The 25,257-nt window shown below is 37.3% G+C and overlaps 1 protein-coding gene and 1 long non-coding RNA gene across 3 annotated transcripts in view; one reads left to right on the top strand and one right to left on the bottom strand.

Moving 5' to 3' along the window:
- The window catches only part of LOC136256184 (uncharacterized), a 143,910-nt gene that overhangs the window by 14,230 nt on the left and 104,423 nt on the right, over window positions 1-25,257 (bottom strand). The gene's annotated exons all lie outside the window — the stretch shown is intronic.
- The window catches only part of LOC136256176 (cell adhesion molecule DSCAML1-like), a 46,028-nt gene that overhangs the window by 14,578 nt on the left and 6,193 nt on the right, over window positions 1-25,257 (top strand). Inside the window, exons 4-6 of one of the 2 annotated variants that reach the window (XM_066049126.1) lie at window positions 7,478-7,774; window positions 15,428-15,763; window positions 21,452-21,586. In XM_066049126.1, coding sequence (XP_065905198.1) covers window positions 7,478-7,774; window positions 15,428-15,763; window positions 21,452-21,586 — 768 coding nt within the window. The remainder of the gene's footprint in view (window positions 1-7,477; window positions 7,775-15,427; window positions 15,764-21,451; window positions 21,587-25,257) is intronic. The other variant, XM_066049127.1, reaches the window with a different exon arrangement.

Genomic DNA, 25,257 nt, shown 5'->3' with positions numbered 1-25,257 from the left:
AATGGATTTGTATGGCATTGGCTACATAATAAAAAAATCTTTAGTTGTAGTTGTTTTCTTGCGACTTGCTAAAATAAAAAATATTGTCGTATTTAGACATATTTCAGTTTATTTCTCTACACTGTACCTTGTGTAACACTTATTCCAGTCATCTTACCCATGTTTTTCATTCAAGACATATTTCAGTTAAAATTCTCTGTAAAATTCAGTAATTTCGAAATTAGTAAATCTGTATATTTTGGTCTCTGTAAAATTCCGTAACTTTTCATTACGTTTTACCAATTGTCTAATTTCATCTTTCAAACTGCATAATTAATTTCAAGCAATACTTCATCTTTCAGAAATAATTTCAGAGATGATCTAAATTTCAGGTCGTTACCTACCCCTCGAACGAAACAAATGAGGCAATTCTAATGGCAGATAAGATGGCTGCAAAATCCATGAAAATTTGTTAACTTAGAGTAAACATATAACAATGTTATTACAACACATAACAAAAATTTAATAAGCATCACATCAAATAGTTTAACACCAAAATGATTATTTCTTGGATGTCTGCATGACAACACAAGATTAAGTGAGCCCTGTAAAAGAACGAGCAGGTGCTGAATTAAACATTAAAAATTGTATTCATGGCTAAGTGAATCTGGTGTACCAGAGGTAACGTAAATGTGTTTTGGTGCCTAAGTATGTAAACATGAACATGAGGAGACCTGTCAAACAACAAGTGGCCACCAAACAATACTCGACATGGTAAATATATTTCTTAGCTATATAACAGGAAATTCAAGATTATAATTGTACCAATTTCCACTTTTTAAGCTAAGCGAATACCTGATATATTGTTTAACCCATTTTACAACCAATACCTGATGTTAAGCAACAGTAAGTTACACTTGAGATTAACAGTACAACTTATAAAGTAATTGCTGTGAGCTTGTGCACATACCTTAAGTCAAAGCTGCTAATCAGACAACTGGACAATTATCACTGTTTATATATATGGTTGGGTTTGTGGTAGGGACCCGCCGATTATGCTCATTATTTTACCTATTATGCTATGCTGCACTGCTCAAAATTTTAACTATTATGCTTAAACTAATGGTCAATATTTACCTATTATGCTCAAATTATGCTCGATATTTATACCTCAGTTCCCATGTTTTTCTAGTAAATTTGCACTTTATGGGAAAACAGTAAGATGCTGTAGCACAGACTCTAAATCCTTGCTTGTCAAAATGCATGTCACAGAAAAGATCGATACACTCTAATAGAACAGTCAGCTCTCTGATTATTTTCTGACTGTTCTATTAGAGTATATTGATCTTTTTCTGTGATATGTAATTTGATAAGCAAGAATCTAAGGTAATGCACAAGTGTTTTGCTTATTATGCTAACATTATGCTCAATGCTTTCGGGCACCTATTATGCTCATTATTATGCCAGCATAATCGGCAGGTCCCTAGTTTGTGGTCACCACAAAACACAACTTGCTTGGTAATTTAACAAAACAATAGACCAGTCTTGTGAAATAACAAGCAGGCATTTTTGCCTAGCCAAACGTGACTTACCATAACTACATCTGACTGCTAGTACGTGAACTGCTATGACCAGATGGCCTGCAATACCAACGGTGTCATTAATATGTACAACACACCAAAAATCTGGATACTAGGAAAACATTAATACTATAAGCACAACACATAAACTGACCTGGATATTAGTTTGTTACTATCATATGAGATAGTACAATATCAGTTAATCAAGTAGAAATTCACGATACCCTTTGACATCACAATTGAGCACTACAAAAAGAACACACAATACAATTCCTCGAGCTCTGTATGTAAACTGATACGAAATTCACAATACTAATAAGGGTCCTACCAGGGCCTGAGTTAAGTATCACAACCACATCCACTATTAGTGGGTGAATCACTATGACTAGATTGTCTGTAAAAACAGATAGGTGAGCATTAAATGCAATGCACTTAAATTTATGTCACTTTGTGTACAAAATACACATTTGGGGATCTATTCATTTAAACAGTTGACATTGTTACACAGAGACCTGAATAGACAGGTTTCACTGTACCTAAATTCAGTAATTTAGACTAGAACATGTGAATGGGTATACTTTTTCATAGAAACATCAATATCTGACACAGATTCGCTTACTGACTTGTCACCTGAAGCCAAAGTTCCAAGACATCTGATGATGATGCAAGTGGATAGCCACGGTTTTTGGTAATTGGTTTCTTACACCTTGTCAACAATCCCGCCATGAGATAATATGTATGGCCTCTGCATTAAAGTACACCTCACCATGAAATGAAATCCAGTTACAATAAGACTTAATGTTGATTATACAGTCTTGTTACTTCTCTCTCACTCTGCTTATCTCTCAAGACATGGACTGCCATTTTAAATAACATTAGTTCAATTTTAATTGAAACCACGTATCACATGTGTCCGCTTGGGGTGTTACAGGGACATTCCAAGGCTAAATGGATCATATAATAATTGTCAGTCTTGTGGTACTTGTCCTTAGCCATGGCTCAGCAATGCGGTATGTGTGTACTATAGCCTAGCGATAGGATTGTTTGTGTGCTGCTAATTTTTAGTGTGATGATGCATATGGCCGAGTGGTCGGGCATACAACGTGTGATGGTAGGGAAAATGCCCACCCTAGCTATGCCTATGGCATTAACTAGCTTTTTCTACAGCTACTCTATTATGTTACTGATACATCACGGGTACCAGAGTAAGGTGAAAGTAGTAGCTAAGCTGGTCTATATAGTCTGGGCCTCTGGGGCATACTCCCTCAGAAAAGTTTAGCTAAGTAAGCGCAACTTTTAGTCCTTCAGTGACCAAATTCGCTTCATCAAGTTTGAAAGTTTGTGTAATTGCAGTCAAAAGGCTCAGATCTCAATGCACTGGTTGTATCTACTGTACTGGCTCTGATGCCCTAGATATACATTGTCCAAAAGATGGTTAAAGCCCCATATTAAAATGAACTCTTATTTATGCTTGAACTCTTGATAATAATGACTACTGTATACGTATTTAGCTTTCAGGTTGGTATTCTTTCATCTGCTGGTATAAATTGCTATTCCATGCACTATGAGGCCTGGGAAATGTAAGGCACTAGCTCCACACTAAGAATCAAATTATATAATGTTCTACACAGTGATAAGACAATTGCCAGAGCAGCGTTCATGGTTATTGTATCAGCAAAGAGTTTTGAATATTAATTGAGATGTTTTATTTGAGTGCATTTTGACTGTTCCTCCTATAATTATTGTTCAGTTATCTGATGTCTTGTTGGTTGACCTCGATCCTCTATACTGATCCATCTTTATTGATTCTATATGACCTGAAAAACCTGTATACCTTGTCAATCCAGTTACAACAGTTGATCTAACTGTGACACAAAATAAGAGCACCTGTATATGGAAATGATGATACAGCTATTGAGACGAGGAGATACATAATGTTTTCCTACAGTACCACAATGCACAAACACTTGAAATGTAATCTGAGACTTATCATAAAGTACGATAGTACTGTATGGTAGGGACGACGAAGATGTGGGCGTGGTCTACGAAGATAAATCAAGCCAAAATCATCTTTGAAAACCCTTCACGGCCACTTGACAGTATTGGTCAGGTATAACCAAGCCCAAACATGCCTTCAGAACGACCAGAAGCATTTTCGATTAGGTGCTACGAAAAGTTTTTTTTTTAAATTATTTTTGTGAATTTTCTACTGCTTCACTGCCTGCCTGCCTGCCTGCCTGCCTGCCTGCCTGCCTGCCTGCCTGCCTGCCTGCCTGCCTGCCTGCCTGCCTGCCTGCCTGCCTGCCTGCCTGCCTGCCTGCCTGCCTGCCTGCCTGCCTGCCTGCCTGCCTGCCTGCCTGCCTGCCTGCCTGCCTGCCTGCCTGCCTGCCTGCCTGCCTGCCTGCCTGCCTGCCTGCCTGCCTGCCTGCCTGCCTGCCTGCCTGCCTGCCTGCCTGCCTGCCTGCCTGCCTGCCTGCCTGCCTGCCTGCCTGATGCTTTCAGTCAAGCGTAGCGGAAAATTGGCTACAGCTACAGCCTTACTTCTTTGGCGGAAATGCTTCGAATTTCATGGAGATGAAACTTTTAGTATTTTAAATATCCTACAATGTATGCGCTATATCTTACTGATTTTCCTTTGATCCTTCTTTATCATGGCCATTGCTCATCAGTAGGGCTTCCATATCAATAGGGCTTCCATATCAATAGGGCTTCCATAATCATTGTGAATACACGTGTTATCGCACCAAACTTTTAGAATACGTTTGTGATTTGACGTTTGATTTATACAGGACCTATCGTACGTCGTCGACAAGATACACACGTAAGACATCTTGTTTAGTATTAGTGTGTTTGTTGTTTAGCAGCTAGGTTTAACTGCTTGCGTTTCTAAACGCATTTCTTTGCGACTAACACATTCTTTGCTATTACAGTATTAACACTTCTTTATGTATCCTTGCATGTGCTTACTATTGTCTACACAAGTCAGCAAAACCATATACATACATGATTGGAATAGTCAAATAACTATCTAAAGCTGTTAACACTATTAAGTGTAAAATGCATATACAAAACGTCTAATTCAATGCATGAATAATGATGTATTAAGTGCATAATCTCATAGAAACCCTGCATATTATGTTTTGTCATAATTCCTTGTCAGTTGTCAGTCGCTCCAGCAGCATCGTCCTTATGTGCAACAATTACTTATTGTGTTCCACCATATTCCCACTACAATGATCAATGTGTACTGTATAGCTAACCTATGACAGGGACAAAGAAAGCATAGCTTATTTGGTAACATCATTGTTAACAAAGTTATAGCTAATGAATGTGTAAAAAGTAGAGTAGGGCTTATCATACAGTACGATAGTAACTGTATAGTAGGGACCACAAGGGAGTAGGCGTGGCACACAAAATAATATCACCCAAAAATCAGCCTCAATTTTCCCTTACAAAGATGAGGCAGTATTGGTGAGGTAAAACTAAACCCAAACAAGCTTTCAGATCGACCCGAAATGCTTTCAACAAGTTCTTGATTAAAATGCTGTGTAATGGGTTGAACATAGCTGACAACGAAGCATATTGGTAACTTCACTTTTCACACGATAATTGATATAGCTGGGACACGCGGTGCCTTTTCAGATGCGGTATGCGTGGGGTCACCAGCTATAATAAAATTATTTACAAAAAAAGTTAACAAACAACTACACGAAAAAATTTGGAATTTTCAACTAGAGTAGGGACGACAGTACATTGATAAAAAGTACTGAAACAAGTGCATAAGGGTAGTAAACAATACTAAAATACAGTTAAATAATAAGACGTGTTATATTCCTACTGTGCTTAAGATGCCATAATGGAAATGCACAGTAGGGATATAACACGTCTTATTATTTAACTGTATTTTAGTATTGTTCACTACCCCTATGCACTTGTTTCAGTACTTTTTATCAATGTACTGTCGTCCCTACTCTAGTTGAAAATTCCAAATTTTTTCGTGTACTTGTGTGAATATAGCTGCAGTGAACTAAGTAAGATCACTGTAGCTGCTGGTAAGCATTGCGTCGTACCACCATCCATCAGTGCTTGCAATAAATTGTCTGTATTATGAATTCAGCTACATATCAATATTATGCATAGCTAGCTGTGTAGTAATGTATTAGGCACCCATTACAACTTAAGTTTGAGCATAAGATGCCTGAAGTATTTACCACAGATATATTTTGTAAAGATAAAAAAATAAATCTACTCTAATGGAACAGTCAATAGCCAGCTGTGTAGTAATTGTGAACTAATTAGGCACTTGCTAGTTATGAGCATAATGTAAAGCATTTACCACAGATATGAGATATTGTATAATTTTGTAAATTGTAAATGAATGCCACAGTAAAGATAGATCTGTACTCTAATAGAACAGTCAGTCTATTCTACACTGTAAATCCATACTTCCAAATTTACAGTATGAACAGTTAGTAATGTTTATGCCTTTTTATAACACTGTCAAACAAGATGACAGATGCATGTTTGACTCTCTAAGATAATAATATTATTGCTAATTTCCAAATATCAGTCATCTAAAAGTTACCATTTTAACAATTTATTATTCCCCCAGTGAGACTATCACTAACAAAAATGAGTGATATCCACCTCAAAAACACCTTTATTGTAAAAAAAAGGTGCGTCCAAGAAACTACAAGTACAATGTAAAAACAGCTCAGTTGTAGGGAAAGACTTCATGAAAGTAAAAATAACTGGTAAAACTTAAAGAACTAGTATCTGGAGTGGCCAAGAACCAATCTTAATTCAACCACTTATATACTAAAGTTTTTAAATCCATGCAAGAAAACATTGGCTGTAAAACAAGTGCACCCATGAAAGTAACTGGCAATTGAAATAGCTGATATCTGATGAAACGGCCAAGAATGAATGTTGATATACAACTAACTGGAATTAACAAAAAGTTTAACTTTGAACTTTATCTTTCAGTTGTGTTCTACATTCACTCTTGTTGCATCATAAATTAACTCTAATTGGCTGGTAATTTGGCTACCTTTTGTAATATTCAGTGTATAGAGCAAAAAAAAAGGTGGCCAAATTACCAGCCAATTAGAGCTAACATAATAAATTTATGATACAACAAGAGTGAATGTAGAACACAACTGAAAGATAAAGGTTCCATGTTAAACTTTTTGTTAATTTCAATTACTTGCATAGGCGGAAAGGGAGGGGGGGCTAGGGGGGCTAAAGCCCCCCTCGGTCTGCTGAGCTAAGCCCCCCTCAGAATGATACCACACCCAAGTTATCCTTCTTGGAGTGGGGCTGAAAACCGCGATAAAGATTGAGATACTCTAATAGAGCAGTCACTCTAATAAAGCAGTCACTTTAATAAAGCAGTCACAGTATTAGAGCAGTGTGCAGCGAGCTATGTAAGGATTTTATGTAGCTTATCAGCTATTGTCAGCTGGTTGCGACCTTTTTTTTTTTGGTCTCACCATACCAAACGAGAGACTAAGTCTGGGTCAGCCCAGCCCCCCCCTCATATCAACTACTTCCTCTGCCCCTGATTACTTGTATATCAACATTCATTCTTGGCTGCTTCAGATATCAGCTATTTCAATTGCCAGTTACTTTCATGGGTGCACTTTTTTTACATACAGCCAAGGTGTTCTTGCATGGATTAAAAAACTTTAGTATATAGGTAGTTGGATTAATATTGATCCTTGGCCGCTCCAGAAGTTACCTGTTATTTTTACTTTCATGAAGTCTTTCCCTACAACTGAGGTGTTTTTACATTGGATTACAAGTACGTGTAGTTTCTTGGACGCACCTTTTTTACAGTGAAGGTGTTTTGGGTTGTTGTATGTACAGTACATGTACCATAATTTTACTTGGTTGTTATTAAGCTTTAATTGTTTTAGTTGCTCCTATTGTAACTACTCCATCAAATGTGATCATTGGAACTCCTGGTGATCCCCTTAACTTAACATGTATCTCAGAACGTTCACCACCAGACACTTTCACCTGGATGAAGGATGGAATTCCAATACTCAAAAACATCACCACTGTTAGTGTGGCTTACACTAAAACTATTGCTGTGTTCCAAAGCAACTACAGCATTGCTAACTTCAGTACAAATGATATTGGGAATTACACTTGCAGCATAACTAATCCCCTTGGAAGTGCTAGCAAGGAAATAACTGTCAACCCTTATTTTAGTGAGTAGCTGACTTATGACTGCTTGTACTGTATATTTGCTACTTTTATGCATGTATATTGTAGGCACAGTACAGTAGTACTATATCATACAGTACAGTAGTACTGTATATTAATGATCATGAAGGTTTGGGTAAATATCCATTGTCAATTTTTCTTCATGACAGCTTGGTAGCATTGGGTAGGACACTAGACATAACTGAATCCAAAAATGTCTTCAGACTGACCCCAAATCTTCCCAACAAATTTTTATGAAATTTTGATTAGCTGAATTTTCTAGCTAATTGCCTGAATGACTAACTGATACCTCCAACCAAACATATCTCAACAATGAATAAAGCCACGGGCTTGATTTTTTTACTGTTCAAATGTCACTTCATCCTGCGACATTCCTTTTCACCAATTACAGTACTGTATGTACATACAGTACTGTAATTCTCTTTTTTGTAGTACTGTAATTCTCTTTTTTTTTGTTTGTTGTGAAATAATTTTCATATGTAAGTACTTGTATGAAAATTTCCTACACAAATTTTTTTTTGCATAAAATTGGACTACTCTAATAGAGCAGTCATTCACATAATCATATGAAAATATTTTTACGCAGACATTTTTATTATAAACATTTTTGCACAAAAATAAATGGATTATGGTACATGGATTATGGACCTACTTTCGCTGACAATGTAGTGTTGATTTGCAATAATGCAATACATCTTTCCTGTGGCTGTGCTTATTAGCTAGCTATCATGCTAAATACCCATATTTTCATAGCAACTGAATCATTTATAATGCTGTGTAACAGGTAGAACATAGCTGAAAACGAAGTGTAATGGCCACTTCATTTTTCAGTAATTCATTTTACAGTAAGAGCATTCATTCAGATGCAATTATTAATTTTATGACATGCCTGGCACTATTATTTTGATGCAGTATGTATGTGCAGGTTCATTAGTCATAATTATGGTAAACGAGAGGTTATCTGTATCTACAGATATAATGATGGACATATTTTTTTTTTCAGTTTATAACCATGACTGAATTAGGGATTAAATGTCCATTAGTATATCTGCAGGTACAGTATACACAACCTTTCTTGTTTTATTTCTGACTTTTTCTATTGCCTTGTTTCACTACTTTTTCTTCCTAATCCAACTTAAAACGTCTTTCTACTTGTTATTATATATTATTGATTATAATTTTTGTATGAGATACCGGGGAGGTGGAGCCATAGGTGGATCCAGTTATATGGGGCTGCAGGGGGCACGAAATTTTAGGACAAGACTCAATATTTATTCCACTAAGAGGAGAAGAATAGAATTCTATGGTGCACAAATTATATTCATTTGCATAGCTTTGGGGTATGGTTGAATGATTCAAGGCGGTCACTTTTTAAGACTTTAGTTGGATATCTTCTGAAAAAAATCTTAAAAGCTAGACCTCCTGGGTTTTGAATTTCTGAACATTTTTGATAGATTTAGCTAAGAAAGTGTGTGCTTTGCAAAGCATATCAAATTAGTTAGCCTATCTGAGATAAACCTATTTTGATAGTAAAGTGTACTATATCAAAATAAAGTGGTATTGCAAAATATATAGAACTGTAACTGTTCTGTTAGAGTGGTGACTGCTCTATTAGAGTATCTCGATCTTAGCAAAAAAAATTGCTTCACTTTCCTCAGTGTACAATTTTTATAGCTGTGAAGTGCTTTTATAACTGTTGTCTTCTATAAATTTGCCCATTGGATTTTTGTACTTCTGAATACAATGTGAATGCATGATTCCTATTACTGATAGTCCTGCAAGTCCAAGGGAGTTAAGAGAAGGGCCAGGGGGAAAAGCCCTCCTTGGTCCCCCTCAGATCTGCCTATGGGTGGAGCAGGCCAAAAGGGCGAGAGGGGAAAACCCCAACTTGACAGTGAAATTCATACAGTGGAATTGAAAGCATACAACAAATATGGTTGTTATTCATAGGGGTGTGGAGACTTTCCCCCAGGAAGTTTTCACATGTGAAAAGCCCTAAGAGCTTACTTTAGACTATTATATCAAATTAAGTAGCTAGTTACAACTTTTCAAGGAAATGTAAAGGTGACTGTTTTATTAGTATAGTTGACTGCTCCGTTAGAGTATCTCGATCTTTTCTTCAAGTATTGTCCAATAAAAGTGCTTTCCTCCCACCTCAACTGCCTATTTACTACCCATCTTCCACACTAAACACCTAACCTACAAATCTAGCTTGAATCAACACAATGAAAATCACTACAAGAAAATACACAGAACAATGTAGCGGACACAAAAACACGAATGCAAAACACATCATGTATTTTTTTGGACACTGTCCTATAAAGTACAAGGAAGGAACCTAAAGGCTGAATTAGCATGGTTTATTCTATAAACAATTGCTGTCACTTGGTTGCTAGGAGATAGTATACATTCTTACAACACAAGGGAGTGGCCACAAATGTACCATTGCCAAACCTCTGCTCTACTAAAACCACATAACAGCGACAGAAAGGCATGTGACATAATATCAGTATACATTCTACTGCCTTGCTATAGTGGACACAATTGCATTAATCTTTCCACATGTCCAGTCAATTTGGACAACTCTGCAGCCTATTCTTATTCTGGTTTACCAGCTGAGACATTATGACTGCAAAAATATCATAAGCTCTGCTTTAACTCCAGAGCTGTTTATTTTAAAGTGTTTCAAAGACAAAATTAATGAGTTACAAAACTTATAAATTCAATCAAATTTGCTGGGTGGCATGCCCTACCTGGCAGACAGCATATAATGGGAAAATGGTGTGTGTTTTGTAGAAGGAGCCATGGTTCTATGTACGAAAATCATGTTTTCTTTCTTCCTGTCAATATACGTACGGCGTACGCACAGCGTGGTAAGACAACTTTCTTGGCCGTACAACACACTACTGTGTGTCTTGATTTAGATTTAATGCTAGATTTGACCTAAGACTAATAACATATATATATCTAATCCAAAACAGCCAAGCTGTAAAAAAAGTGTGCGGCCCTCAAAAAGGCTATGGTGAAAAAAGATGTGAAATCCAAGGTGGCGGCCAAGAAATGGCTGTGATGGTAGGTTAATGGTAAAAATTTTAATAACAACAATTCAGGTGAATTTGGTGCCGCTTGGTCAATTGGCACAAAATTCACCTGAATTGTCGTTATTAAAATTTTTACCATTAACCTACCATCACAGCCATTTCTTGGCCGCCACCTTGGATTTCACATCTTTTTTCACCATAGCCTTTTTGAGGGCCGCACACTTTTTTTACAGCTTGGCTGTTTTGGATTAGATTTCACTTCTTTTTGTATTTGTATACCCCAAAGCCGGCCTATGGTCTGCTTTGGGACTTTTTTAACCTATCTTTTTTCTTTACCACAGGAAGAAAAGACGAAGCAGATGTACCTTAAATATTTCTGATTTTATCAGTAAATGTACAAATTATATATATAATACATATATTTATTACAGAACTGTCCATGGTGATTTCTTTGTAACTGAAGACTCTTCAAGGTAACTTCTTCTCTCTACAGGGTGATTTATTTGTAGCTGGATTCTGTACAGGTGATTTTTTTTTGCTGCTGGGCTCTTTACAAGGTAACTTCTTCTAACTGAACTCTCTACAGGGAGATTTGTTTGCAGCTGAACTTTCTTCATGATGGTTTCTTTGTAGCTGAACTCTCTACAAGGTAACTTCTTCTAGCTGAACTCCCTACATGGTGGTTTCTTTGTAGCTGAACTCTCTACAAGGTGACTTCTTCTAGCTGATCTTTCTAAAGGGTGATTTGTTTGTAGCTGAATTCTGTACAGGTGATTTGTTTGCAGCTGAGCTCTTTACAGAATGGTTTCTTTGTAGCTGAACTCTCTACAAGGTAACTTCTTCTAGCTGAACTCCCTACATGGTGGTTTCTTTGTAGCTGAACTCTCTACAAGGTGACTTCTTCTAGCTGATCTTTCTAAAGGGTGATTTGTTTGTAGCTGATTTTTCTACAGGGTGATTTGTTTGCAGCGGAACTCTCTATATGGTGGTTTCTTTGTAGCTGAACTCTCTACAAGGTGACTTCTTCTAGCTGATCTCTCAACAGGGTGATTTGTTTGTAGCTGAACTCACTTCATGATGGTTTCTTTGTAGCTGAACTCTCTACAAGGTAACTTCTTCTAACTGAACTATCTACAGAGAGATTTGTTTGCAGCTGAACTCTCTTCATGATGATTTCTTTGTAGCTGAACTCTCTACAAGGTAACTTCTTCTAGCTGAACGCCCTACATGGTGGTTTCTTTGTAGCTGAACTCTCTACAAGGTAACTTCTTCTAACTGAACTATCTACAGAGAGATTTGTTTGCAGCTGAACTCTCTTCATGATGATTTCTTTGTAGCTGAACTCTCTACAAGGTAACTTCTTCTAGCTGAACGCCCTACATGGTGGTTTCTTTGTAGCTGAACTCTCTACAGGTGATTTGTTTGCAGCTGAACTCTCCACATGATGGTTTCTTTAAATTTGTAGCTGAACTCTCTACAAGGTAGCTTCTTCTAGCTGATCTCTCTACAGGGTGATTTGTTTGTAGCTGAACTATCTACAAGATAATTTCTTCTAGCTGATCTCTCTACAGGGTGATTGTTTGTAGCTGAATTCTGTACAGGTGATTTGTTTGCAGCTGAGCTCTTTACAGAATGCTTTCTTTGTAGCTGAACTCTCTACAAGGTAACTTCTTCTAACTAAACTCTCTACAGGGAGATTTGTTTGCAGCTGAACTCTCTTCATGATGGTTTCTTTGTAGCTGAACTCTCTACAAGGTGACTTCTTCTAGCTGATCTTTCTACAGGGTAATTTGTTTGTAGCTGAATTCTGTACAGGTGATTTGTTTGCAGCTGAGCTCTTTACAGAATGGTTTCTTTGTAGCTGAGCTCTCTACAAGGTAGTTTCTTCTAGCTGATGTCTCCACAAGGTCACTAGTTTGTAGCTGAACTTTCTACATGGTGGTTTCTTTGTAACTGAACTCTCTACAAGGTAACTTCTTCTAGCTGATCTTTCTACAGGGTGATTTGTTTGTGGCTGAATTCTGTACAGGTGATTTGTTTGCAGCTGAGCTCTTTACAGAATGGTTTCTTTGTAGCTGAGCTCTCTACAAGGTAGTTTCTTCTAGCTGATGTCTCCACAAGGTCACTAGTTTGTAGCTGAACTTTCTACATGGTGGTTTCTTTGTAACTGAACTCTCTACAAGGTAACTTCTTCTAGCTGATCTTTCTACAGGGTGATTTGTTTGTGGCTGAACTCTCTACAAGGAAACTTCTAGCTGATCTCTCTACAGGGTGATTTGTTTGCAGCTGAACTCTCCACATGATGGTTTCTTTGTAGCTGAACTCTCTACAAGGTAACTTCTTCTAGCTGATCTCTCTACAGGGTGATTTGTTTGTAGCTGAATTCTGTACAGGTGATTTGTTTGTAGCTGAGCTCTTTACAAAATGGTTTCTATGTAGCTGAACTCTTTACAAGGTAACTTCTTCTAGCTGATGTCTCTACAGGGTCACTAGTTTGTAAATGAATTCTCTACATGATGGTTTCTTTGTAACTGAACTCTCTACGAGGTAACTTCTTCTAGCTGATCTTTCTATAGGGTGATTTGTTTGTAGTGGAATTCTGTACAGGTGATTATTTTTGCAGCTGAGATCTTTACAGAATGGTTTCTTTGTAGCTGAACTCTTTACAAGGTAACTTCTTCTAGCTGATGTCTCTACAGGGTCACTAGTTTGTAAACGAATTCTCTACGTGGTGGTTTCTTTGTAACTAAACTCTCTACAAGGAAACTTCTCCTAGCTGATCTCTCTACGGGGAGATTTGTTTCCAGCTGAACTCTCCACATGACGGTTTCTTTGTAGCTGAACTCTCTACAAGGTAACTTCTTCTAGTGGAATTCTGTACAGGTGATTTTTTTTGTAGCTGAATTCTTTACAGAATGGTTTCTTTGTAGTTGAACTCTTTACAAGGTAACTTCTTCTAGCTGATGTCTCTACAGGGTCACTAGTTTGTAAATGAATTCTCTACATGGTGGTTTCTTTGTAACTGAACTCTCTACGAGGTAACTTCTTCTAGCTGATCTTTCTATAGGGTGATTTGTTTGTAGTGGAATTCTGTACAGGTGATTTTTTTTTGCAGCTGAGATCTTTACAGAATAGTTTCTTTGTAGCTGAACTCTTTACAAGGTAACTTCTTCTAGCTGATGTCTCTACAGGGTCACTAGTTTGTAAATGAATTCTCTACATGGTGGTTTCTTTGTAGCTTAACTCTCTACAGGTGATTTGTTTGCAGCTGAACTCTCTACATGATGGTTTCTTTGTAGCTTAACTCTCTACAGGTGATTTGTTTGCAGCTGAACTCTCTACATGATGGTTTCTTTGTAGCTGAAATCTCTACAAGTTAACTTCTTCTAGCTGATCTCTCTACAGGGTGATTTGTTTGTAGCTGAACTCTCTACATTGTGGTTTCTTTGTAGCTGAACTCTACAAGGTGATTTCTTCTAGCTGATCTCTCTACAGGGTGAATTGTTTGTGGCTGATCTCTCTACAGGGTGACTTGTTTGTAGCTGATCTCTATACAGGTTACTTGTTTCTAGCTGATCTCTTGAATTCTCTTCAGTTGACTGCTCTATTAGGATGACTGCTCTATTAGGATGATTGCTCTATTAGAGTATCTCGATCTCGCACTTGCTACACCAAGTTGGATTTCGTGTTATAACTCCGTGGCTTTAAGTCTGATTCTTCTACACCATTGAAGAGCCTTTCTAAGATGATAACTCCATCTGTACAGCGATTTTCAAAGCATTACCCCAAGCGGTTTACCTGGTAGGCGTGGCAAGCAGTCGTTTTTTATTAGCTAATCTCGATTGCGTAATTGTTACACGCTGTTGGTTTTTTCGTTGTATCTTCCTGGTTTTTAGCTCGATTTCTTTCAAACCACAAAAGGTTTGAGGTTCAATAGTTAACCTATTCACCCACCGATTTTCAGCTTCTTCCCATACGCGGTTTACCCTGTAGGCGTGACAACATATTGGTGTTATTTTTCATGAATAATCGCTCATAACGCTTTACCTGTTTATCGTATTCCAGCCAAAGTTGGTACAGAGATGCGCCTTTATACCCCCCTTCTGTGTGCCAAATTTCAAGGCGATCGGATATGGCGTTCGCGTTTTATAGCAGTTTTTGTAAGTGTGCGAAAAGAGGAAGAAAAATAAGAAGAAAAAAAAAACGAAGAAACTGAGCCAATTTTTGAAGTCGCATATCTCGGGAACGCTTGAAGCGATTTCGCTCAAATTTGGAATGTGGAGTGCTGAAGGTGGAGGGAGTGTCCACAGCAAAAATCGTCTTGTTTCATCAAGGCAGCACAGAGCTACGGAGGTGCAAAAATTGCATTTTCTTTCTTCCTGTCAATATACTCACGGGTGTTACGCGCCGGCTTCTTGGGCCGCACGACACACTACCGTGTGTCTTGATATAAGAAAGGGCAACATTTTAAGGGGGCACTACTTTATGTTTGGGGGAATTTCTACCGCACACTATTACCTTGCTGCATGTTATGCTCATATTACTGTACTATTACATAGCTACTATACATATGTTAGAATTATCATTTATTTTTAGCGGTTCCATTCATATTTATTCCTCCTAAACATCAGAAAACTAGAGAATTAAGCAATGTCACTTTTGAATGTGCTGCTACAGCTAATCCTCTTGCTGTTATTCACTGGATGAAGGCTGGAAATGTGTTAAGCAACACTTCAAACAATGCTGGAATTAAATATATCATTATCAACAAATCTGAAGGAGACTGTGCAGTTTCCATTCATCAAAGTGTGTGTTTGTCTTACAGTGAGCTAACAATAGTAAAAATTGAACCACAGGATGGTGGGGAGTATATTTGTGATGCTACAAACAGAGATGGTCACAGTGCAACAAATGCTACTTTAACTGTACAAGGTAAGCCATAGATTCTCTAAGGACTGTACAACTGTATCATATGGCGATGCATTCTAAGTTTATAAAAATTCTTTACAATTGTTATTACTTTTTGTAACATAATACGTTAGTGCATGAATCTATCATACAGTATCAAACACCATGATGTAGTTAGTGAACATGACAAAGCGCTTACACCCATGCTAATTGCTTTCAGACGAGCAGCCACTTTTAGCTTAGTTTTTTGTACCAGTTACAACAGCACTATACCTCACTTTTTCCCCTGCTGGAATTATTTAAACGTTATCATAGTAAAACACCATCTCTCCCAATACCCCTCTGTACTAAGTCCCCACACTACTGCCACCATTTCTAGTGGGTAAGATACATTGTAACACAACACCTACATTTATAGTATCCGTATAACACAAAAATTTCAAGGGAATTATTTGACAAAAGAACATCAACGAAATGCTTTGTTACAAAAATTTTGATGATTTGCTAACAATTGGTCAAATCAAAGGTTTTATCCATTAGAGTTTGCATCACGTTAATTGTTTTATATAATTATAATATTTTTTTAAATGTTAATTTAAAAATGAAGTAGGGATCTATGCAATAAAAAGGAGGTTTCTTTAGTTTTTTTGTTGTAGCAAAGGTAGCTGTGGTGTAACTTGTGACTGTTCTATTAGAATATCACACATGCTGTTGTATAAGAGTATCTCAAGTCAGTCAAGGGGTGTGCAGCTAGCTAGAGTGAGGTCATCTTGATTACCGTCAAGTAAATAGCTAAACTGTTAAGAGGTGTGGTATCCATACTCTATCATTCTTTGTCCACCTAGATCTTTATTCGATGGGTGTGGTTGTAAAAATATTGCAAATGGGATCCCAATCACTAAGTTGTAGATATCTATCAGCTAGTATATCTCTTATAGTAGCACCAGGACTGAAGCACTTCTAAAATCCATAATTCAGTGGCGTCTGAATATGCTGCTAAAAGAAAGTGTTGATAAGGGAAATTAATGTCACTTGATATGGTTCTGTTGGATGAAGAAGACAAGCAGCCTGATTGAAGATAAAAGAGAAACAAGGTGCAGAGAGCCTACACTTGTCAGAACCCCAACAAGCACATCCCACAGGTGAGTTTGTTATTGTGGTGTAAAATGGTGGCCATGCGCTGCTTAATTTGGCCTCTAGCCTTGCGACTGTGGTCAGTCTGGCAGCAGTGAGACTAAACCTTGAGTTTTAGTGATTTAAAAAATTCTATATCCGTCCACCTGTAAGTGTTTTGTTATATTTAGTGCTGTATTGAGGACTAGTACTATTCGATAAAAAGGATTTTTTTTGCTCTAAGATGATTTTCAAAGGCGGAATTTTGGGCGGTGTGCAAAATTTTTGGGGCAATCCCTACTTAAATAGTACTACTATACCGTTTGATAAGAGCTTCTCACTTCCATACCTACTGTATAATGATTTTCAACTTGCATTTACTACAGTATCAACTCATTTGATTACAAAAGGTTAATGATCTTAAGAAATTACTGCAGGAGTACAAAGTGTGATAAGTAATGTTGCTTTTAGCTAATTACTGTCCATTACTTGTCTCCCATAATGAGCAGTTACGTATAGGAAATATCCATAATCTACAAAGTACAGTGTTACATTAACACCCCAACTGTGTATCTGTGACACCTTGCTCCTTTAGGCCATACATATCTGAAAAGTTGTTGCTTGGACTTGACTAAGCCAATTTTGCACAGAATTTATTTTAAGTGAGAAAAGAAAAAAAAAGACACATGACACCTACACATTAATTTGTACTTGTTTCAAAATGATTGAGATACTCTAATAGTACAGGTAGTGGTAAGACTTTAATCTCAAAAGGTAACGTAATCTGTAGGCGTAGACAGTGCCCCTCACCACTGACTAAGAAAATCCATTATATACTAAAACTTCAATGCTGTCTATAGCTCATTGAATAGCTACTAGGCCTGCGCCGATTATGCCAGCATAATTTGGGGCATAATAGGTAGCCAAAAGCATTGGCATAATGCCAGCATAATAGGCACAATTTTTTTGAATTGGTTACCAGATAGGCTAAAACTCTGCTTATTTTGCATGATTCAGAACGAGATAGTGTGCAAACATGGTAAGAATCAGATTTACAGCTACGTTGTGAAGAAAAGATTAGTTAAAGATCGATATACTCTAATAGAACAGTCACTGCATATTGAAATATCCTAATAGAACAATCACGGATGTGTTAAATACTCTAATAGAGCAGTCAAGACACAATTTATGTGAGCATATTTGGAGCATAACGAGACATAACTGGGCATAATTGGAGCATAATAGGGGAAAATTTGGAGCAATGCTCAAAAGCATAATAGGCAATTTTAAAAGCATAATAGGCTCAGGCCTAATAGCTACTGTACTACAGAATTATGTTAATAACATGTACAGTACAGCTCACAGATAACATTACGAGTATCGTGGTTGCATCGTGAGTTTGTGGCGAGTGTGAGTACAAAATAAACTACGAGTACCCGCGATAGATCGCAATGCGATGCATTTGCGATATTGCATTCGATTCAGCCTGCAGTAAAGGTTTTAATTCATTATAATCAGTGTGCTATAAATACTATAACTGTAAATTGCTGTATGCATTAATTGCTCTATTCCAAGCAGGTTGTACGCACGTCTAGCTGTCAAAGCGATAAAGACGTACTAACTTCCAGCCTATAAGTTGAAGCCAGCTGATTGGTCATGAACTAGCTGCAATTTACAGAGCACATCATTAAACCTTGTACCGGCTTCTATGGTGCTGAGTACAGTGTATATTCAACTCTATCACAAGTGCTGTGGAGAGCTAGCTACGTAACCAAGCCCTCGTTTTATTATTAATCGCATATTGTTTTTCACCCAAGTGACACACCGTGGTAGTACGAAGTTGAACTAGCACTTGTAGCTATATACTATAATGGTGAGTATCTCAACTATTACCATTTTTAGCTATATGGAAATTAAGATAGATAGTATGGTTTGCTGTTAGCACAGTTTGATACATTATGTATACACAACATTAAAAATATTGTGTTACCAGCGATCCTTTAGCTGACTTTCAGGAGAAGTGCTTCGCATCTATGAGAATCACATCATCCAGGAGAGCTCAGCTTCATAGTTGGATAACTATCTAGCACCTGCAAGAAAGAAATATATACGTAAATAGTTAACAGCAGCTATATGGTTACTGCATTGTAACAAGTAGGGAATAGTGAAAACATGTAAGAACAATATTCCACATAACTGTCGCTAACTACGTAGGTGGATATCACGTAGCGACTAGCCTCTCCAAATCTGCACACCAGTTCCTACGTAAAACGAGAAATAACACATGGATTAAACACAAATACCTAATTACAAATTTAAAATTATACTATTACTGCAGCAGTGCTAGCTGCCTTTAAATACTTGTGCGATGCGTGAGTACTCGAGATGAACGCGTATGTTTGCACAAGTTTCATGCGAGTCACTAGCGATAAAGCCACAAGTACCCGCTACATTAGCTGTGAGCTGTACTGTACAGTAGTGTTTGTGATTTGTAACCAAAAAGTATTTAATATCTCTGCAGATAGTCAAGTATATTTTTTTGTTTTGTTTTTTTTCAAATCTGACCTATGCACTGATCTGTTCTTGAAATACCAGTATATGGCTTGTGATGTGACCAGAAATTGTAAACATGTCTGAAACTTTTTTTTTTTACCTATCAACCAACCCACTATGTTGTAAAAAAAAATCAAGCAGCAACTTTTCAATAGGTATAGCCTTATCAATATAGAGGTACTTGAATACTTTTAAGGTGTGGGTGTAAAATACTACCCTTCACTAGTGCACCCAACCAACTTTAACAGAGTAAGCACCATTGAAAGTGGGTGGTTGGACTGAGCATTTGTTAAAAAACTTTTCCTTCCATCAAAATTCCTTGTTGTACGGTATAAATTGCAACACAGACACTTAAATTAAGTTATATAGACAAAATGAGCACAATGAAGAGAAATTTCTGTGGCAAACATTTGGCATGTATAAATCAATCAGAATGTTATCTCTGTTTTGCAAAAATTAATATTTCTTATAAAAGTCTCTTTCTTGTGCGTCACACTGTATCTAGTAGAAAAGAAAACACTTATTAAATAGCTACTCAATGATAACCATGCCAAATAAACTATACATAGAAATGCTTATTCAACAGGGGTGTACTATACTTGCTTGAAGAAAAGCATAACGATTGGTGTTTATAATTATGTAGTTGTACATCATACAGTATAATACAGTATGACAATCCTTTCTGTAATTTAACCTTACCCATTTCTAAAATTCATTTCACATTTAATATGAGGGAAAAAGTGATCAGATCCCATAGATATACGTATTATCAATAGTATTGTGTATAAGTTATAATTACTATATAGCAGAAAATTTTGGTGGGAGAAAATTTTGGCAAATTTGGCGAGTATGAATGGAATCGCCAAAATTTTACTCGCCATTTTTCTAAACACTAAAAGTGTACTAGCATAAATCCTAAGGATCTATGGTAGTATTCAATGGCGGATCCAAGGGGGGGCTCATTTTATTTATTTTTTAATTGCATGTAAGATCGAGATACTCTAATCGAGCAGTCACAGTGTTCATGAGGCAGTGTAGCTTAGCTATGGGAACTGAATAAGGATTTATATATATATGACTGAATTTAGGAAAATCACCCATATGGGCACGCATGAAATAATTAGAATTTTCATGTTTAGTGGGTCGCTAATAAGCGCAGGGCACAGTTTTGAAAATATTTCAAGAATTTTCTTGTAATTTAAGGTATTGAGAATGGCTTAAAACCATCAACAAGTAGATTAGCACTATAAAGTTTGTGATTTGATCATTAAATATGTTAGGTGTCAAATGCACCCATATGGGTGATTTTCCAAAATTCGGTCACATATTTTATAGTAAATACATTTGGTAAAGAACAGCCACTATTGCTGTGACCTTTTTTTCTTCTTCACTAACGTTTCAGCAAAGTGCACCCCCCCTTTCCGAACTCTGGATCCTCATCTGCTAGTATACACTGTTCTTCATCAGTGAGTGAATATTGTTTCAGTGGTGAGCGGTTAGTCTTCCGCAAGTATCCCATTGAATACAGCATGGTTTTAGACTAGGTAATAGCTCAGACAGATGGGCAATTCAGCTGACTATGCACATGCCTCGCCATGCACGTTCCAGTCTTGATTACTGACTTAGCGAGCTCAGTAGTGCATGTTGTTTTTGTTATAGCTAGCTATTTATATAGGAAGAGCATGTCGATTCCAATGAGAGGCTTGAACTGTAGTACTTCACCCGTAGACATCACAGGGCTCCTTCGTCAACGCTGTCAGAATAAAATTGCATGGGAAAAGTAATGTGATGCATTCGCCAATTTCTGTCAATGATCAATTCGCCAAAATTTTCTCCCGCCAAATTTTTCCGCTATACATCCAGTATAATGTGAGTGAAAACGTATTTGATAAAATGGTGCAATTTTATATACCACACATACAATACATAAGGCAAACATTATTATGCTTTAGAAAATAATTAAATTTGTTTTACATTGTTTGGCACTGCAGTTTTCCATGCAATGTCAGCCTAACCATGAAGTTTAAATTTGTACTTTGATTTTAGAGAATAAGAAGCATTCTGGAAATAATCTATCTACAGCAGAAACTGTTGCTATCGGTTTGGGTGGAGTAGGTATAACCCTCCTTGTTATACTACTATTGTTTATTGGGAGGTGTGTCTACCGCTGGAGGAGAGGGGGTATGTTAAACACCTATATAACATTCTGTGTGAGAAAATTAAAGGCTCCATTCCCATAATATAAATTATGTATGCAACTTACATTGTTACCTACACTGTATATAATTGCAAACTAGCACTGGTACTTGCCCTATCAGGCCCCTACAGGCAATATTCTGTACTTTATCAAGACACACAGTAGTGTGTTGTGCATTCCAGCACACCACACCATGGGTATAATGACAGGAAGAAATAAAACACCCTTCTCCAAAGCACACTATTTTTGCATTATTGCCATTATAGCTGTCCTCCAAGTAGGACAGAAAATTAGATTAAATTTTTGTGAGATATGGAAATTCAAAATAATAGGGTGTTTTCTCCCTTAAGCCGTTGGAGGTCTACACGGGCTTGATTTCTTTTCACAAATTTTGCAAAAATTGTTATAAAATGCAAACAGGTAACTTGATTGCCGTGAAATTTGGCACAAGTGAAGAATGAATTAATGTACCAAGTCTGATGAATATCCAAAGAGTTATGAACATTTACTCACTTAAAAAGATCAAACTTTGCTCACAGCTACAGGATAAAGTGAGCATGTTGAGAAAATCAGTGTGTTTATAGGCACAATTGATTGAGGTGTATATAATATCTAATCCAAAACAGCCAAGCTGTAAAAAAAGTGTGCGGCCCTCAGAAAGGCTATGGTGAAAAAAGATGTGAAATCCAAGGTGGCGGCCAAGAAATGGCTGTGATGGTAGGTTAATGGTAAAAATTTTATAACGACAATTCAGGTGAATTTTTGTGTCGTTCACAAAATTTACCTAAATTGTCATTATTAAAATATTTACCATTAACCTACCATCACAGCCAATTCTTGGCCGCCACCTTGGATTTCACATCTTTTTTCACCATAGCCTTTCTGAGGGCCGCACACTTTTTTTACAGCTTGGCTGTTTTGGATTAGATTTCATTTCTTTTTGTATTTGTATACCCCAAAGCCGGCCTATGGCCAGCTTTGGGACTTTTTTAACCTATGTTTTTTTTCTTTACTACAGGAAGAAGAAAAGATGAAGTAGATGTACTTTAAATATTTTATCAGTAAATGTACAAATTATATATATAATACATATGTGACCGGATTTGCGAAAAGGGGTTTTTCACACACATCCAATTTGCCAACTTTGACAATTGATAACTTCAGATTGGAAAGTGCTATTGCCTTGAAATGTGGGCAGTGGTGAGCACCACTATAGCTGAATACATGGTGAAATTTTCAGGTTAATATGTTACTTGAACACTGAGTTATGGTCTCCAACGTTTACGGAATTGGATGTGTGTGGAAGACCCCTTTTCGCAAATACGGTCAAATATATTGATTACAGAAATCTCCATGGTAGTTTCTTTTTAACTGAACACTCTACAAGGTGACTTCTTCTAATTGCTCTCTCTACAGGGTGAATTGTTTGTAGCTGAACGATCTACAAGGTAACTTCTTCTAGCTGATCTCTCTACAGGGTGATGTGTTTGTAGCTGAATTCTGTATAGGTGATTCGTTTGCAGCTGAGCTCTTTACAGAATGGTTTCTTTGTAGCTGAACTCTCTAAAAGGTAACTTCTTCTAACTGATCTTTCTACAGGGCAATTTGTTTCTGGCAGAATTTTCTACAGGGTGATTTCTTTGCAGCTGAACTCTCTACATGGTGGTTTCTTTGTAGCTGAACTCCCTACAAGGTAATTTCTTCTAGCTGATCTCTCTACAGGGAGATTTGTTTGTAGCTGAACTATCTACAAGGTAACTTCTTATAGCTGAACTATCTACAAGGTAACTTCTTATAGCTGATCTCTCTACAGGGTGATTTGTTCGTAGTTGAATTCTGTGCAGGTGATTTGTTTGCAGCTGAGCTCTTTACAAAATGGTTTCTTTGTAGCTGAACTTTCTCCAAGGTAACTTCTTCTAACTGATCTTTCTACAGGGTGATTTGTTTGTAGCTGAACTATCTACAAGGTAATTTCTTCTAGCTGATCTCTCTACAGGGTGATTTGTTTGTAGCTGAATTCTGTACAGGTGATTTGTTTGCAGCTGAGCTCTTTACAGAATGGTTTCTTTGTAGCTGAACTCTCTACAGGGTGATTTGTTTGTAGCTGAAATCCCTACAAGGTAACTTCTTCTAGCTGATCTTTCTACAGGGCGATTTGTTTGTAGCTGAGTTCTCTACAGGGTGTTTGTTTGCAGCTGAATTCTCTACATGGTGGTTTCTTTATAGCTGAACTCTCTACTAGTGACTTCTTCTAGCTGATCTCTCTACAGGGTGATTTGTTTGTAGCTGAACTCTCTACAGGTGATTTGTTTGTTGCTGAACTCTCTACAAGGCGATACTTCTAGGTGATCTCTCTACAGGATTCCTTGTTTCTAACTGAACTCTCAACAGGGTGATCTGTTCATAGCTGAACTTTCTACTGGGTGATTTGTTTGCAGCTGAACTCTCTAAATGGTGGTTTCTTTGTAGCTGAACTCTCTACAAGGTAATTTCTTCTAGCTGAACTCTCTACAGGGTGACTTGTTTCTAGCTGATCTCTCTACAGGGTGATCTGTTCATAGCTGAACTTTCTACAGGGTGATTTGTTTGCAGCTGAACTCTCTACATGGTAGTTTCTTTGTAGCTGAACTCTCTACAATGTGACTTCTTCTAACTGAACTCTCTACAAGGTGACTTGTTTCTAGCTGATCTCTCTACAGGGTGACTTGTTTCTAGCTGAACACTCTACAGGTGATTTTGTTTGTAGCTGAACTCTCTACATGGTGGTTTGGTTGTAGCTGAACTCTCTACAAGGTAACTTCTTCTAGCTGATCTTTTTACACTGCATATTTGTTTGTAGCTGAGTTCTCTACAGGGTGATTTGTTTGCAGCTGAACTCTCTACATGGGAGTTTCATTGTAGCTGAACTCTCTACAATGTGACTTCTTCTAGCTGAACTCTCTACAATGTGACTTCTTCTAGCTGAACTCTCTACAGGGTGACTTGTTTTTAGCTGAACTCTCTACATGGTGGTTTCTTTGTAGCTGAACTCTCTACAAGGTAACTTCTTCTAGCCGATCTTCCTACAGGGTGATTGAGTTTTTTGCATCTGAACTCTTTACATGGTGGTTGCTTTGTAGCTGAACTCTCTAAAAGGTGACTTCTTCTAGCTGAACTCTCTACAGTATGATTTGTTTGCATCTAAACTCTCTACATGATGATTTCTTTGTAGCTGAACTCTCTACAGGGTGATTTATTTGTAGCTGAAATCCCTACAAGGTAACTTCTTCTAACTGATCTTTCTACAGGGCGATTTGTTTGTAGCTGAGTTCTCTAGTACAGGGTGATTTTTTTGCAGCTGGACTCTCTCCGTGGTAGTTTCTTTGTAGCTGAACTCTCTACAATGTTACTTCTTCTAGCTGAACTCTCTACAGGGTGACTTGTTTTTAGCTGATCTCTCTACAGGGTGACTTGTTTCTAGCTGAACTCTCTACAGGTGATTTGTTTGCAGCTGAACTCTCTACATGGGAGTTTCATTGTAGCTGAACTCTCTACAAGATAACTTCTTCTAGCTGATCTTTCTACAGGGTGATTGATTTTTTTGTAGCTGAACTCTTTACATGGTGGTTGCTTTGTAACTGAACTCTCTAAAAGGTGACTTCTTCTAGCTGAACTC

This window comes from Dysidea avara, chromosome 5 (assembly GCF_963678975.1).
Source record: "Dysidea avara chromosome 5, odDysAvar1.4, whole genome shotgun sequence".
NCBI lineage: Eukaryota > Metazoa > Porifera > Demospongiae > Dictyoceratida > Dysideidae > Dysidea > Dysidea avara.
The sequence above is the reverse complement of the archived record's forward strand: the minus strand, read 5'-3'. Positions and strand labels throughout refer to the sequence as shown.